Source organism: Mastomys coucha, unplaced genomic scaffold (assembly GCF_008632895.1).
Source record: "Mastomys coucha isolate ucsf_1 unplaced genomic scaffold, UCSF_Mcou_1 pScaffold21, whole genome shotgun sequence".
In the NCBI taxonomy this organism is placed as follows: domain Eukaryota; kingdom Metazoa; phylum Chordata; class Mammalia; order Rodentia; family Muridae; genus Mastomys; species Mastomys coucha.
The window spans coordinates 69,483,299-69,500,773 of record NW_022196904.1 but is presented as its reverse complement, the minus strand read 5'-3'; the positions used below and the strand labels follow the sequence as shown (position 1 = coordinate 69,500,773).

Below are 17,475 nucleotides of genomic sequence, written 5' to 3'. Positions count from 1 at the left end.
CAAGAGATCTGTCAAATAGGCTGAGTAAGAAGGGGATGTGAGTTCAGGAGAGGCCTCATGGTTATTGGGAAGGAGAACAGGCAAGATAAACCTTTGTGTTTGTGTTCATGTGTATGCATTTGCAGAGACTGAAACCAAGAAACAAGGCCTCAGGCTTAACAGCTCTGAATACACACTTTGGTGAAAGTCACTTAAGGGACTCATCACCCTACCTATTTAAGGAGGTTCAAGACCTTCTTAGGCCCAGGCCCGGACAAGGCAGGATCCTATGAACATAAATTGATAACTGGTACATGACTGTACACAAACATAAGTGTGTAGGGTCTTGATTTAGAGCATCCACAGCTTAAGAAGGCAGACAGACCAATGATTGATGGAACAGGGGCACAGAGGAAGAAATGTATTTGTGACTCTTTGGCTGAGGCCTGGTGAGGGTAAGTCCAAAGATGCTGTCCCTTGGCTCTCATCTTGTCACCTTCATCCTCAAACTGACTCACCCCAGCCTGAGTGGTAAGAATGGGGGGGGGGCTCTCTAGGTCACCCTCAGCCTCTACCACACTTTCACAGTTGGAGCCCTGGACTATCTTTGCCTTTAGGGTCATACCAGGGGCCAGGATAATGGAGAGAGGGAGGTTCACTACCTCCTACATTCGTTTCAAGGAAATGTGGGCTTTGGTCATACAGGTTAACACTGATTGGAAATAACTCTCCAAGAGCTCTCGGGTCCAAACTACAAACCAAACAGAAGCAAACACCACTGTCACTATTGGTCAACTGGACCCGAACCTCAGCCTACCTGCCAGGGGCCCACTGTCTGTCGCTGTTTTCTCTTCTACAGCCAGGAAAGGCATCGTGGCCTCGGGAACAGGGTCCTGGGCTGCGGAGAATGGCCCGGGGACGCCGGAATACTTGGCGACGGCCCACCGCAGGCGAGTTCCTGGAGCCCTAGGCCGGGTGCGCTCCCTGCGCGCGCCGCTGCCTCGGGGTTGCGCGGCCCGGCTGGCGCGAGGAGGAGCTCCTCAGCGGACCCTGAGGCGCTGCGACCTACCTCGTGCCCACGCAGCCATCTTGCCGCCGCTCGTTCACTCTCAAAATGGCCTCCCGGCCCCGCAGCGCTCCCCGCCGAAGCCTTGGCTCAGGCCCAGGGGACGCGGCTGGTCCTCCGGGTCTCCTTTCGGTCCCGGGCATCGGATTCGTGTGTGGAAGCCGTGCTCGGAGGGCCTTCCCCGGCCGGATTCGCCGCGGGCGCCCGGTGATTCCGTAGGCCCGGGGAGGCCTGGGACTCGAGGTGCGTGCGGGGCCGCCAAGGGAGTCTCTGCTTTAAGCTTTTACTTACCGCACGGGCTCCGAGAGCGAGCGCCCCATGCGGGGCTAGCCTGATCCCCCGGGCAGGCCGCCTCTTTACCAGCCGAGGCTTCTGTTCGCCCCATCGCCAGGCTCAGGCCAGAGATGCCACTTTGGAAGCCAGAATCGTGCTAGCATCTCAGTGCGCTCTAGCCTGCGGGCCCTCCACACCCAGCCCAGCCGGGTTGCCTTACAAAGCACAAACCTGCAGGTGTATTATTAAAGCCATAGCACACTTGGGAATGGGAGGGTGGGAGTGATTTTAGTTTCTAGCCTAGAGAGGGAGGGGATCGCCTTTTAGGAGATTCGGGTAGAGTCTTCTTACCAACGTGGTCCTGGAATCTTCCGACGTTCTTGGTCGCCGGCTCTTTTTTTTTTTTTTTTTGAGACTCTACATGTCCTCCTTTCATGGCTACAGCCACTCACCTTTCCGGTGCGGCGGGGAGCCCTCCTTGCTGAGGACCTGTAGGGGCTAGCGAAGGGGACGCAGAGCCCCAGGTAGGAAAGGCAGGAATCTGGAGCATCTAGTGGTTGAGCGACTGTAACACAGAGGGGATACGTCGGGCACCCGCCCCCGCGACCCCTAGAAGTGTGTGCAGTTTATTCGAAACCTCAGGGTCCTGTAGCACTGGCCTGGAGGTGAAGACACAGGCGTCCTACAGTCACCACCACAGCCTGGGGGAAATGCTGGAGCTCTGCGCTCCCACCACGCCCGCCTGCCCAGGACGTGGGAGAGACATTGGTACCTGCTATGGAAGGGAGCGGTTCTATCTGGTACCCATGTTTGGCACTAGACAGGACACCTGGATACGCTGGCAGAAAGCCTGATCTCGACCTACCCAAGGCACAAACACAGCCTTTCCCAATGTCACAACTAGTGAGGATTTAGACCCCGGAAGGTTTTTCTCCATGCACTAACACTGCCCTCCTTGAGGGCTCCCTTGGCTTTCAGCTCCAGCGTTCCTTGCAAAAGTAGCTAATGCCAGTCTGCTGACTTCAAGTGTCTCAAGACAGATATCCCTCTAGTTAGTCATCCAAGCTCAGAATTTATACCTGTCTCTCCTTGATCTTCCATACACGGGTGCTCTTTTGCAGCCCTTGGGACTCAGCAGAGATGGTACTAGCTGGGAGAGGAAGGCAGCCTATGGACCTTTTGGTGACACTGTGTGCATCTATTGGGGTCCTTAATTCTGCCTTCAGCAGAGGGAGTTTTGAATTTCAGACCCTGGTGTGTGTGTGTGTGTGTGTGTGTGTGTGTGTCTTCCTGCCATTTGAGATACCATTTGACTACCACCTACTGTGTGCCAGGCACCTTTTTTGTATGTTTTATGTAAATTTCACAGGAACCCTCTAGGTACAGGTACTATTTATTGTCCCCATTCCACCGAGAGAGGTGGAGGTCACACCTCAAGGATACATGCAGTGTGGAGAAGGATAAAACCTGTGAAAGAATCCTGCCTCGGAGTAGAGCACTCCCAGCTCCCTGCAGCTCAGCCTTTCTAAAATTTACAATGTGAAGTTTTAAAATCTGGTGACCTCACATCTTGAACTCTAGAACTTACAGTGAGGAATTATCACCTTCAGGGGCAGGAAAAGCCACACAAGCAAGCCAGTTCTACCTTCCCCATAAGCAGTGGATTTCTCTCAGGCTCCACCCTTCGTCAGTGTAGATGCAAAACTTGAGGGAACCAGAGAAGGCCCACAATGACCACAATCCACTCACAGTTCACAATGATATCACCATAACTCAACCAGAACGCTATGAGATGCATTGGCATAAGGGCTTGCTATTTTTGCACACAACCCCAAGGAGACCTGAGGGAATACAGAAGCTGATAGCATTCATGGAACCAACCCTCTCTTTTCCTTTCATATTTAGGAAAGAAGTTCTCCCAAGCTCCATTCTGAGAGCTGTGCTTTCTTTAAATGACATGACATTAATGCAGTTTTTTCAATGAAACCTTTATAAGAGTCAAAAATTATATCCATTGGGCTTGAGGTGAAATACTACATTTTTAAGGTTTTTTTGTTTGTTTTGTTTTGTTTTTCAGATAAAGGGTAAGGGGCAAGGCACCTAGCCTAGGCTGCTGGGGCTGCAAAGATTGGGCAGTCATGGTGAGGTGAGGTGAGGTGAGGTAGGTGGGAACAATCAGACTAGATTCCAGAGACATCCAGAATTCAAGTAATAACAAGGGGCAAGGAACTGGAGCCACACTCTCCAGAAAAAGTCCTTTAAAAAACAATCTCCGACAGACATTTTCACCCCGGCCTACCCTGGAGAGTGGCCATGGTTCCTCAGCTTCCATCCAACTTGTGATGCAACTATACCCTAATGAGAATGTACCCTGTACATTTCTAAAACACATTAAGACTAGGGATTTGACCTAAGCCAGTGAGAAGCAATTCTGCTCACAGTACCCCCTAATTCATGGGAGAAACAGAAACTAGGTTGCAAGCTGGGCTGGGGGTGGTGGTGAGGCTGACCAGTGAGGGGCTCCCATGCCTGCACAGATGGAAGCTGAAGAGTTCTAATTAGCACAAAGCCTGCACCTTCCATTAATAGCTCACCACCAGCTCCTGGATGCCGCTGAAGGCAGGCAAGTTGGAATGTGTGAGGCTCACCTGTCCCCAGCTCATTAACAGACCTAGGGTGAGAATAGGGCTCTCCTGTGGAAGGACCAGCCCAAACCAACCCCTATCTCTATCTAATTACAGGTTTGACTTCTGGGTCCATCTGAGGGGAGAGTACTTAACCCAAGTCTAATATTCTTGGACACATGCTCAGCCAGGCCTCCAAGGAGTGTGCTCCCTCCAGACTTGAAATAAATTCTTTCAAAGTGCTGGCATACATTCCATTTATATGAAATCCTAGGTAGGTAAAACTGACAGGGACCTCAAAAGGGGGGTGGGAGCAGGTAGACTGGGAAGAAGCAAGAAAGAAGTTTCTGGAAAGGGGGAACTGCTATCTTAGGTGTAAATACATTTTGTCACAATTCATAGAACTGTATACCTATAATCTATTTACAGATGAAAATCGTGCCTCTAGGAATACTCATGTGCATGTGTGTGTCCGTGTCCATGTGTGTGTGTCTCATGCACACATCTCACATATCCACCCAAAGGTGTCAGCCCCTGACTGATCTCCCCAGAGCTTGCAATCTGGTTGATGTGCAGGTTCACACCCTTTTTCAAGGGTCACGGTAGAGAAAGGGACCAGAGCAGATGGGGAAACGGGGGCTGTGCACATCTTACAAGCACGAGGCCTCACTGGCCAAGTGGGGAAGAGGAATGTCTGAATTGAATCAATTAGCTGCAGAAAACTTCAGAAAAGAAGTGAGGCCCTTCATAAAAACAAAGCCCACTCTTTAATCCCCAAAGGCAATCCTCTCCCCCACTCCCATGGCCATTCCTCGGTAAACAAAGAAATCCCCCCTTCCACATCCACACCTCAATATTCATTATGAGCTGACGTCTGAGGCTGCATTCCAGCCTCCCAGAGTGCCCTAATGACTGGAAGCCCAATGGCAGATGACTGAGGGCTTTCCCTCTCCTCTCCACAGCTCTGCCCTTCTCCTGGCAATCGCTCTTTCTTCCCTCCTTCTCTTTCTTCTTTCCTTCAAATTAGTGAGTAAGCAAGCCCCTAGCAAGCAAATCAAAGCAAAGACATCACTAACTCCACTTTGTTCATTTATTTTGACAAGTGCAGTTTAATTTTAATTATTTATGATAATACTTCATAGTAGCCGAGTAAATGTGCCGGGGTATATTTGGTAACATTAATGAAGTCTGCCTAATAGGGACTTTCACTCCAGCACCCTGCCTGGAGAGCTGCCTGCCTGCCTGCCTGCCCGCCTGCCTGCCTGCCTGCCTGCCGGAGAAGCAGGCTGAAACCATTGGTCTCTAGTGGGGTTTGCATTTTTTTGTGGGGGTGGGGAGAGGAGAACTTAATGGGTTTGAGGATTAGCCAAGGGAAAATTAACCCGATTCTAGAGAAGACGCAAATAGTAAGGCCATAATCATGTGTAGATGCAGATTGTGTGTATTTAAACACCGAGAACACATGCTTGGTGATAAGAAGGCCCAGGCGTGCACACACGCCACATGCATATTTACACATGAATCTCCAATGTGCAAATTAACAGAGGTCTGGAGAAATTAGGCTCTGGCCAATTAAAAATAGAGATAAAAATAGAAAATGTAATACATAGAGTTCTCTATCTCTTCAAAGTACCTTTCTTCTATGTATCATATGCTTCAAGTAGGCAAACGTAGGGCAGGTTTGGAAAGATTGGGGAAGAATTTCTTCAGTAGGTGATCACATTGGAATGTTCCATTCATTACACAATGGAGACGATATGCAGTTCTTTATGGATGCAATGTCCCTTTAAATAGGGCTGGACTAGGGATGTAGCTCAGTGGTAGAGCACTTGCCTAGCATTGGTCTGGTCTGGAGTTCCATCATAGTATAAAAACAAACAAAAAAACAATAGGGCTGACTGTTCACCCCTCTATGACTGATAATATAAGGGTAGGATTCTACCTATCAACAAAACATGATATGCACCCATATAATGGGTATATTATACACCATTTGGTGCAAACACATAGGTATCCGAGACCTTTCGAGATGAGTGCAGCAAAGTTCACAAGTTGTAATATTTAAGGCATGATGGTTTATTTTTGAGACTATAAAGAAAAAATTTAAATACTCTTTTTATTTTTTTTCAAGTACTGAGGACTTCCTGTTCCTTGTTTCTGAAGTAACTACTAGTGCCCAAAGTAGTTTAAAGACCTATCTAGGGATAGGTAGGTTTTCTTGAGACCAACTGTGGTACTGTGTCAGGACAAAGACCAGGTCTAACTCTTGGGATGAGAACTATTAACTCCCTCTGCCATCTCTGTTTGGTCTTTTTGTTTTTGTTTTGTTTTCTGAGTGATCCCAGCAGGGAAAGTGGGCCCTTTTCACAGGGAGGACTAGCCAAAGAATCAGAGGTGGAAAACTCTTCTGGCACAGTGCAGGCATGCAGGGTCTCCAACCTGCCTGTCCCTAAAACACAGGTGCTCTTGCAGTCCTTCAAATCCCCTACTCTTCAAGCAGAAGGGTGTTTTAGACCATACAAGAGGATCAGCCTTAGGCACCTGGCTCCCAGATTTCTCCCCTGGCCCCAAACTCTTCCAACCTTTTCCCTTAAAGCCGTGACCTGGCTCTGGCGTGGGAAAAGCGGTTTGGAGCTTTTCACAAATCCACTATCCCCTTGAACCAAAACCAATTAGCCTGGCCCAAGGTCCTGTCATTGAGGCCCTGGCCCTCTTTTCAAACCCCTGCGGCTCAATTGCGGTGAGGGGCTGGCCAGTGAATGCCGGGACCACTTAAAGTGGCGCTTAAGCCGGACCAGGATGGAAGGAAGGAGCCAGCGCTATAGGAGCTGCTGCCGCCCATTCTCAGAGCCACTGACCAAGGTTTTGTTCCAATCACAGCCCCCACCCCGGCTCCTCTGTTAACGACCTTCCCGTCTCTACACTTTCCAGCTGTCTGGAGGAGAAATCAAAAGCTAGCTCTGGGAATCTGTGAGACACCCAAACTTGGCTACCTTAGCTAGAAAGGACATCCTAGTTTTTGGGTCTTGTCCCAACAAGTCCTGTCCTCGAAGGCGTTAACCACGACAGAGCTCGTGTCACAGTATGCTTGATGTTGTCCTTGAATGTTGTCCTTGGATGCACCCGAACAACAACCCATCTTCTGGATGAGAAAACGGGACTTGCCTGAAATCATGGGATTTAACCTTAGGGCAGTTTGGGAAGTTTTCTGGGACTCTTCTTAGGAAGAGACAGAAGGGCCTTCGGACCAAGATGAGAAAGATTGTGGAGTGCTCATCCTCAGTTAATTAAGAAGCTGAACAAGCCCAGATAGCTATGAAGATGAGGTCCACCTCATCCACATCTACATAGGGTCCAGAGTGGAGTGTGTGAGGATAAAGTGCCAGAACCTTCCTTCAGCCCCTTACCTCTAGCTTGTCCCCAATTTCCTTTCACACTCTTCAGGTGGAGTGAAGACACCCTCCGTGACGGGTACCACTGCAAGGGGGCTCTAACCGTCGTCATGGTAACACTCATCCCACCCTAGGCTAAAGCTGATTGGCCATTTAATCCAGGGTGGAGGAAGGTAGGCTGGGCTCGAGTCTGGGTGGAACAGGGGACAAGGACATCCCACCCCACGAGTGTGAGAAGCCAAGGAGGAAGAGAAGGAGATTAAAATGGCGCCGCAGCCTCCAAAGGGCCGCTGTTCTGGGTGTAGACACCCGGGTGGGAGAAAACCCAGCGGTTCCCCGGACCGCGCCGCCTTCTGGGGCCCTTGAGGGCGCATCAGTCCGGGCAAGACTGTCCCGGGGCTCACGGTTGAGCGCTCCTCGCCCGGCTCCGCAGGCCGGTTTGCGCGCTCCAGCCCGCTAGGCGCGGCGGCGAAGGCGTAGTGGGATCCGCGGACTCCGGGGCGCGGGGCTGCGCGTTGGGGGCGAGGGCGGGGCAGGCGGTGGCTGCGCCTCTAATCCCGGCGCTGCGTGTGGGAGCGGCGGGATCAGGGAATTAGCGCTGTAACTTCGGATTAGTAACGCTCGCTAAATGAACGCCTAATTCCGACCCTTCATGCTTTTCAGCGTTGCACTGGGTCCTGGGAGGCCTCCTGGCCCGGCTGCTTCATGCTGTGTTCCCATTTCCCGGGAGGTCTGACAGTGGTCGAGAACTCCGGAACCAGAAGCCTCGCTGCACGGTGCGTTTCTGTGATGCCTGCTGATGCCAGCTTTTCATTGGTCGGGTTGAGGCCCATATGGCCGATATAGTTCAGTGTTGAAATTCTTTGGACAGCGGAGGAAGAAGCCTTCGAAGCTTCCTTCTCAACGAGGTTCTCAACCCTGCTCTGCCAAGTGGCCTACCGTGTGACCTTCTGCAACATGCTCCGTGTTTCTAGTTGGTAAATGAAAGGTGTTGACATCTTTGAGTCAACCAGTTCAGGCTTCCAACTGTACTTTCAGCTGCGTTTGCAGGACTCATAAGTCTTTTCTTATAGAAAGAGACTAGTTAGTGCAAGTTGGAGCAGTGTAACCCAAACTTAGGACAGTCAGGCCAGAGGACACTTGGGAAACAAATGGGACGGGATGGAGCGGGGAGCAAAGGCTGAGGAGGCCCCAGGCCGTCCAAGCTCCCCAAGGAAGCCTTAGGCTAGCTAAGGAGGTTGATAAGGAACACAATTTTGAGCCTGTGTCTTGGGCTCCAAGGGTCCTGGGTGAAATGGATGGGCTGGCACTCCTGAAAACCTTTTGTGAGGAGTTTGAGATACACTCTGTGAATTAGAATCAGGAGACCCACTCCATCACCACTACCACCACCTTTCTTGCAGCCCCTCATCCTTTCCCTAAAGTGCAAGGTTTGTATCAGTAAATTTTCCCCTTCATAGAAAGCAGTAAATTCCTGCACTTTCTTAGGCTGCGACTCTTCCTCCGTGGGACTCCTAACGGGGACTCCAGCCTGCCTAGACAGCAAGAGAACCAAAGGCGACACATGTTTGAACAGCATGGCAGACACAGTTGTGAAGCTATATGGCCACCTTGGCTTAGGAAGGATGGGTTCTTACAAAAATAGCAAAGGACTAGGGGTGAGGAGAGAGAAGGATCCAAGTCCTGGGGCAGGCTCTGGGGAAGCCCCAGCCCATCGGTGAGATGCGGAGGCAGGGAGTGCTGGGCAAGCAGGCTGAGAGAGCTGCTCTGGTTTCCTCTGAAATGAGGTCACCACCAGCACACAGGCTCCCAGGTGCACCAGGAAGGGGGAGCAAGCCCAGTAGTTGCTGTTGGGGAAGAGGGGGAGGCTCCTGGGTCCGCAAACATGCGAGAGGCCCTTCACAGGCCTAAGAAATGGGAAGGAATGATAACAGGATCATGAAACTCTTCCTTCCACCCAGGATCCATCCCTGAGGAGGCGGCACGCAGACAGTGCTTTCCTGCCACTGCGTTTAATTTTGTCGATTTTGTCGATAGCTAAGATTCCAAAGGCAATGCAGTGAAAAACTCTCCACCCACCACATGGAAGCCACACCTTTCCTCTCCCCAGACCCAGCAGGTTCTCCTTTTGTATCACTGATTTTTTTTTTTTTTTTTTACTTTTACACAACTAACCTTTTTGTTGTTAAGATAATTTTGCTAAGCAAAGGGGGGGATGTAGGCACAAAGATAGAAAAAGATTTCTATTATCACAAGGGGGCTGGGCAGGTTCTGGATAGAGGCTGAGAGACCAATCTTATAAATAACTAAGGCAAGAGGCTCTTGGGATTGAACTGGGCCAAGATGGAGGTAAGGTGACCTAGGTAGTGCCCACCTCTGCACTTCTGAGCCGCATATGCTGCTCCCTGAGGAGCAGGCCCTCACCCCGCACAGCTCCTTAATATGTTCAAGGAAAAGAAAACAGGTCAAGTCAGAATGGTAGCTCTAACTAACCCTTCCCGGTCAATCTGCTAAAGCATGTATACACTGATATGTGCTTTGAAGAACCCCAAAGAACCTCACGCCTTAGGGAATGTGAACTGACTTTGGATCCTTTCTTCCCTACACTTGATAGGGTCCATAGCTGGGTCTACATCCACCATGGGGGAGTCCTAATGGTTTCCCAAGTTGCAGAGGCCCCCAAACTTCAAGATAAGGAAAGGGTAAAGGGAGTGTCAGGAAGGAGAGGAACCTGAAGGCAGATAAACCTCAAAGGGGGACCTTCCGTGCCTTGTGGGGCTAAGAACCACGGACACAGAGCAGTGGCACGCCCCACTCGCTGCGCCCAGCTAAGAGGGACCTGGAGCTTGAGTGGCCGGTGTGCAGCATTGGGTTGCCATGGGAACGGAATTCAGATTTTCCCCAATTGCTTTTTTATTTGCTAGACATTGTAATACATCTTATGTTGCCACTTATTGGGGCGGGAAGGAGAGGAGCTCCAGAGAGCCTGGCTTCCCCTTAACCAGTTGGGGAAGTTGGGGAGGCGCCGGCTCCAGTCGTCCGACCAGAACTATAGAGGATCTGGGCTACGTCCCTCCCACCCAGCAGCCTGCTCTTGGTTTGTATGCAGGGCAGGGCCGGTCGGTCGGGGCGGGAGGCCCCCGCCTAGGCCCCTAGCCATTGAGCACACTCCCCGCCAGTTCTGCTCCGCTTCACGCTGCACACAGACCCCCCAACTGCACACAAAGACAGCTGCCAGAGCCGGTGAAAAGTGATCAAATTATCAAGAACTTGACCTCACCGAGGGGCGAAGCTCCAGCAACCCCCCAGCCGTATGCTAATGGTGCTCAGGGGCTGACTCGTCGAATAATTCGATAAAGGCTGCATTGTTAGCGGCAGGGCAGCCCCCTGCCCACCCTTTTACTCCCCCCCCCCATACACACACACCGCCTACCGGTCTCGGTCTCGGTCTCACTCTCCCTCTCTCCCTCTCCCTCTCTCTCTCCCTCCCTTCCTCTCCGTTCTCTTTCTCATCGCATTTGCATCCCAAAATCCCAGTCTGCAGCTCAGGGCGTGGATTGTTCTAGCCTGATTTATGGGGTGAAGGCAAAGGCTGGCGCCTTCCCCCGCCAGCGACCCTTCTGCAACCCCAGCCCGTTCCCTGCCCCCAGCCCACTCCACTTCGGGGTTCCAGGCTCGGCGCTGGGAAATGGTGATGGGGTGCAGTGACCGAGGAGGTGGTGAAGGGAATGCCTCCAGGACACGGCAAGTGTTCCCAGGAGAGCCGAGGTCGGATACCTGGTCCCGGCGTGGCCGCTCCGTCGAGCTGGAGTCCCTGGGTGGCGTGGGCTTCTCTGGGCTCCTCTGGCTCCTGTGGCCAGGGCGGTCGGCCGGGCCATCGCACGCAGAAGTTGTGAGAGTCATTTCTACTTTCGGTTATCTAGCTTTATGACGGCTCTGTGGCACTCATACAGCTAGATAACCAAAGAGAGAAACGGGCCTCCCATTCGCCGGCACCGCTGCCGCGCTGTGGGCCCCACGTGCCGCCGCCGACCCGGCGCGGGGGCCTGAGCGGACTCCGCTCCCGCAGCCCCGGGCGCACGCGGAGAGCCAGAGGGGACCGACAGACACACAGACACACGGACTCCCGCTACCCGGATCGCCCAGCTCCTTTCCTCCCTCCCCCTCGCGGTTTCCTCATCCCCTGTTCCCCGTCCAGTGCGTGAGCGGCCCACTTCGACGCCGTCCCGGGGCGCACTCCGGGAACCGGCGCTCTGCGCTTGGGCAGCCTCGGGCGCCCCGGCGGCCCCCAGCGCACTGGACCATCAGCCCTCCTCTCGCAGGCTAATCGCCCCGCGGGGAAGTGACGTCAGTCAGGGCATCGGCCTATCACGGGCTCCCATTCAAATCCCAGCCCCCTTCCCGCGCTCGGCACCACCCAGCCTTACAATGGCCTCGCCGTTCACAGCTTCAGCGCCGCGAGGACAGGGGAGCGCCTCTTCAGCCCTCAGAAGCATTAGGCCTGCTTCCCAGGATGCACACACAGTCTGGCCTTTCTCTCGAACCTCTCTGACCTCCCCCCAAGGTCTTAGGTACCTGGCAGCCACCTCAGACCACCAGAGTTAGAGTTTGAGGGAAGAGGTTTAAGGTCGAGGTCTCGCCAGGGCAACCAAGTGAGCGCAGGAGAGGCTGCGAACCAGTCACTTCATCCTAAGGTCTCTCTTCTTTTCTTGCTCAGTCCTGTACAGACTACGCGGTAGAGACGGGATTGAGGGAGGGAGTGGATGTCTAGATCAGTGTACCCCCCATACATATTGCCTGACTTGTAGGGATTCCCGTGGCGTGCTTCACTCAAACTAGGTCCTAGATGTTGGCACCGGACTGCTAGCCCTTTTCCTCTGACCATTCCTAGGTACAGCCAAGGGATATGCAATCAATTGTGCCCCGGCACCTTGAAGAGATCCAAGGCCGTAATTGGGCTATTCACCTCTCACAAAAAAACAAAACAAAACAAAACAAAACAAATATCAGCTCCTGACATCTTTCTGCTCACGCCGCACCCTGGCCCACTCATTCCAAGTGACTTTACAGGGCAAAAGAATTGACATTTTGGGGTTTCTCAGAGCCACCGTAGAATTGAGCCTGGCCACCTGGTCCTGTCTCTGTCTACCAAGTGTGTGTGGCTTAGAGGTTGCTCACCTGAAACCAATCCCTTCTTTCTTGCTCCTGAGCCCACCCTCCCACTATGAGCCTTCTGATTCACCTCTGTCACCCATTCCTGGGAGGCAAAGGATTAAATATGAAAAATTCGATATCTTTTCCCCTAGATGTCCCTAGAAAGATCTTAAACCCAAGAGCTAGGGATCAATTCAACAATAGAGTTAGTAGCAGGTTCCAGGATTCCAGCGGGAGTCCCAAAAACACTGTGCTAAGAGGCATCCCAGGCTAACTAGCCCAGGCTTAGGTGGAGGAACTCATTCAGATCTGTTTTGGTGAGGCCGGGACACTCCCGGTCTCTCAATCGCACACTCTCTCTCAATCAGCAAATCCCATAAGGCTGGGTTCAAAGAATAGGCTCAAAGTGGGTGATTTGGAAGGGAATTTCTAAAGGTATCTAAAGCATTCTCCCTTAAATGACACATCTGGATTTTTGTTAAATACCAGGCTTTGGCACACATCTCTGTAACCCGTGTTTGTTTTAGATTTGTCCTATTTTCACCTTGACCCCATATCCAAGGTGGGCTGCCTCTCCACTGCTATCCCCGTCAGCCAGTGAGCAAGCCAGCTATAGCATTTACACACCTCTTTCCAAATGCCACCTCACAGACAAATCCTTGTCTCAGAAAAAGGACACAGGCTAGACCGAAAAAGAAGCATCAGAGAAACAGAGAGGCCAACCTATGGACAGCAAGGCCCAGAAAGGAACCTCGAATTTGGGCCTGCCTGGCTAATTCTAAAGGGTTTTTCATAATTAGGAGGTGTCCCTTTCTTCTCCTCCTACAGCCTCTGGAATCTACACCCTCTTCCATTTAGCTGTGTGTCTGACAGTGTGGGCAGCCTCCTGCGCTCTAGACCTTCCGGGCCACCCTGAGCTGGGATGGGTAGAACTGAAGAGGCAGAGGGAACTGTGCAAGCACGACTCACCTGAGGGGGGGGGGAGAAAAAAGAGGGGGAGCAGGAGAGAGGGGAAAGAGAGAAGGGGGAGCATTCTCAGAGTGTGATTTAAGCAGGACGACTGCACAAAATGGCTCCTCGGCGAGGTTCATGGTTACTGCATGCAGGAGCCCTGGCCTGAAATCCTAGGGCTGGTTAGGGCTCTGGGAGAAAGATTTAAAAAAGCTTGATTTTGCATTCTGTTCAGGTGCAGCAGGTCAATGTCACCAAACCACATTTCTGTTGTCTTTTAGGAAACCGAGTCCCTTACCAAAGCAGGTAAGGCCAGCCAGGCAGAGATTTCTACACCATGCTGGAGTAAGATCTGTCCTCCAGTGTTCAGGTGCATGAAGGCATTATCAGCTCACTGTCAAGAAGGAGGCCACAGTGTGGGCCTGAGCCATCCACTGCTTGCCCTTTGAAGGCTGTTCTGGTGGGACAGGGCAGTAGGTAGTCTCCTTGAGCTAGCAGCCACACCCATGTATAGGATGGGAAGCCTCTAGGTCATACCCAGCAGGGACACATTGTTTGGGGCTGAACCTACCCACGGAGAACCCCCACTGACTTTGGCTCTGATTGTTTTCTCACACTGTACTCTGGGCCGGGTCTAAGTTTGATATACTTCCTCATACATCAATCCCTTGCCTCTTCCCTACTGTCCCTAAGTCCCATGAAAGAGTTGGCAGTGGAACTAGAGGTGGCCCAGCTAGAAAACTGGTGGCTGCGGACAGGCCCTGGCCATGGTGCTGAGAGCTGCCCACCCGGCAGTTTTTGTCTTCAGCAGTTCCACTAGCTCAGAACTTCCTCAGTCTCCAAGCTGTGGTTTGAAACCTGAGCTCTACGGGTGCCTACAACAACTTAGAAAAGCAAACATCCAGGGGAACAGGGGGATGGCCAGCACTTAGACATTTCCACCAAAGGTTGGAGACTCCATTTTTCATATTCAAATCACCATGGAGGAAGAAAAGTCCTTGACTGAGTTCCCATGCCTGAATCTACAGAAACTACACATGTGCCCTAGAGCCCACTGAAACCTACATTGCATTTTCTTCCACAGTCAGCTTATGAGGTCGCCCTTAAGGCTGGTATGTTACTTGTGCATGCAGATCTACACTCTGTTCAGTGCTGTTGTGCCTGCTGGCAGGCATCCACTCCATGAACTCCACTTGCCTCGGCCAGTGTTTCTATTCCCTGTTGGTAGTTATTCAGCTAATGAATTGAGGGGTTCTGAGAAGGACCGGGGACAATTCACACCCTCACTCACAGTAGGGTGCAGACACCCTTGTTCTTTGACCAGACTTGCCCAGATCCTAAGGCTGGGAGCCTGGGGCTGATGGAGCAAAGCAGATGCAGCCACTTGGCCTGCTATTCAGTCTGGCATGAGCACTCCTTTTGATCCCCTCTGGGCTGTAATTAGGACACAGAATCTCCAGCCACAACCCAGGCCAGTTCCAGGTGCCTCTTCCCCATGGCAGCTTTTCTCTCCCATATCTTCCTTGGACTCAAGCTTTGATTAACCTGATCTTCCTATTGTCTGGAGGCTTGAAGGGTTGTTCACTGGGAGACCCAGCTTTGGGTTTCCTCAGATGGAGCCAGTTCCTTGTACCCAGAGGGTACAGAGGCCTCCACACCTCCTCTCAAATACACATGGCCGGTTGGACTGTAGCTCCCTTTCTGTCTTTTAACCTGCCCACTTTCTCAAAAGCTGAGGTGAAGGCAGGAAGCAGGGTGTGGGCTCTTCTAAACAGGGACTTCAAAATACCTCTTTCAAATGGCCAAGCTTTTCCTTGTGACCAGCCGGTATTGCTCCTGTAGGCTCTGGAGGTGCACCCTATCTCTGGGCCCACTTAGCCTACCTCTCACCTCCCTTGACTGAAAGCCAGACCCTCAAACTCCAGCCCCTCCCCAAGAACCTATCACCTCCCAAATATGAAGAAGATCCAAAGAGGATCTCTCTCCCCTTGAAGCTCAACATCAAGATTATCTGGCCTCTCTGTCACAATGGCTCAGAGATTGTATTTTTTGGATGTTTTTGCTGCTCCAGAGATTTGGCCTGGAGCATCTCCTTGCTAGAGCAGGCTGCCTCCTTCCTCTGACACCCTACCACCCAAGCTTCTTCCAGAGAAGACCCTAAACAGCTTCAAGCTCCATCCATGGTTCCCTTGTTCTTCTCAGCTCAAAGAAGGCTAGACCGGAGGAAGCGTCAGAGACGCCCACAGACAGCTCCAAAAGGCCTGCCCCAAAGCATAGAGTGGGGTGCTTCTGAACAGAAAGGCTTTCCCAACTTCCCATTTCAGAAGGGGAAAAAGTCATAAATCTTGTTTAGAGTGGGTGCTGTGTGTTGAATTTTTCTCAAAAAAAAAAAAATCCAGGAAGCCACTTTATAGGTTATTTGTGTGTTGGTGGGGGGTGAGGGATAAGAAGGCAGAGGGGAGTCACGGATAGGAGTTAGGGAGGGGGACTCCCTGGAACCCATTTCAGAACATTCTTTCTCTCAAAACCCCTCTACCTCCCCACAACTTCCGTCGGACCTCTCACCCTGTCCTTTTCTGAACACCGCAGGAACGTCTCGAAGGCTCGCTATCCCAAGACCCTTGACCTTGGTCTTGAAGATTTGCGGGAGATACCACAATTAGAGCTTAGCCCCCAACCCTCATATAGTTAAGAATAGCCCCGAGCCCTTGAGATGTTCAAGAGGGACCCACAGAGATACCCCAGGCCCCTGAAGCAGTCCAGCCGGCTCCCTGACACTGTCTTAGTGGAGACTACGGCTCTGACGCCCTAGTCCCTCTCTTCTAGCCTGGCCGAGACGCAGAAGGCAGTGGCACTTACGGACCCGGGAGGGGGCCTGAGCCCCACGAGGCGACGGCGGGGGTGGGGTCGTTGTGGTGATGGTGGTTCGGCCACCGGGGATCAGTCGAGTCCCCAGGCTCAGGCCCAGCTCCGGCCGCCCTCCAAGCGCCGTTGTCCGCACGGTCTCGTGGCCGAGAGCTGCTGGAGGCAAGCGCGGCGGCGGTGGCGCGGGGGTTCCTGGCGGCGCGCGGCTTCTCCAGACTCTGAGCCGCTCAGCGCCGCCTTCTCGGGCGGGCACGGCCCGCAGTGACGTCAGCGCGGCTCCCCCCGCCCCCCCTGGCTTCACTCGGACCAGTGCGGAACCGAGAGGAGGAGGCAGGAGGCAAGGGGCGCCCTGCCCTGCGACCTGGCTCTGCCTGCCCGCGCCCAGCCTGCGTCCGAACAACCCTCCCCGCAAACGGCCCGCACCATTGGGCTCACCCAGAGCCACCAACCACCTGGGAAGTGGTGACAAGCAGAGGGCTGGAAGCCTCACAGGCAGCTCCAAGCCCGGGGATTCAGGATGCTCGGGGAAGAATGGAGAGCCTAGGGCTTGAGGGACGTCTGCGCTCTGGGTGCAAGGGGGTGGGGCGCGGTTGATCTTTTCACACACACAAGTGTTGGCTGAGGAAACCCACGAGCGATTGGCCGGTTTGGGGGTCCCAATGCGGGCTCCGAAGGGACCCTTTAGCTCGCAGGAACCTGTTTCGTTGTCAGTCTGGGTTGTGTTCCAGCCTGGATCACGCTCCTCCGAGACCTAGAGCCTCCTCTACCTCGCCTCACCCGGGGGCGGTGCACCTGCAAACTCTTTGGGCCGCAGACCGCCCCCGAGCCGCTGTCCAAATGCTGAATCGGCCTCCCCGGGGCAGGCTCCAGAGCCCGCCTGCACCGCGCTCGGCATGGCATTGTCCGCAGGGCGGGTACGGGGTTCTGGGACTCAGAGACAGAGCCCCTGAAAAATCCTAGTGCTCCAAGATGATATTAGGAAGCTACAAGGAAGGGAGCGAAAGGTCAAGAGGAGGCGGGATCAGAGAGGGCAGGCAGACCCGAGTGCCTGACCTGCGGGAACCACCTCTTCCTCTTGCGCCCCTGTGGTTCGCTCAGGGTCCCTTCTGCCAGTGTGTGTTTCCCTCGCCACCACAGCAGGGGAGGTCCCTCCGGCCGAACTTGTCAGCGT

General features: G+C 52.9%; 1 protein-coding gene and 2 long non-coding RNA genes across 3 annotated transcripts in view; 2 read left to right on the top strand and 1 right to left on the bottom strand.

The window, feature by feature from the left end:
• Window positions 1–17,199, bottom strand: part of LOC116101272 — a 33,483-nt gene extending 16,284 nt beyond the window's left edge. The window contains exons 1-2 of the mRNA XM_031384881.1: window positions 17,077–17,199; window positions 16,299–17,043 (exon numbers count right to left, since the gene is read on the bottom strand). Of these exons, the coding sequence (XP_031240741.1) occupies window positions 16,299–17,043; window positions 17,077–17,199 (868 nt within the window). The remainder of the gene's footprint in view (window positions 1–16,298; window positions 17,044–17,076) is intronic.
• LOC116102436 lies at window positions 981–4,186 on the top strand. Its single transcript, XR_004123181.1, has 3 exons — window positions 981–1,288; window positions 3,396–3,402; window positions 4,060–4,186. It is a non-coding gene; the product is annotated as an uncharacterized LOC116102436 (long non-coding RNA).
• On the top strand, window positions 7,474–8,786 carry LOC116102437. The gene is made up of 2 exons (XR_004123182.1): window positions 7,474–7,507; window positions 7,998–8,786. It is a non-coding gene; the product is annotated as an uncharacterized LOC116102437 (long non-coding RNA).
• Window positions 17,200–17,475: the final 276 nt, after the last annotated feature.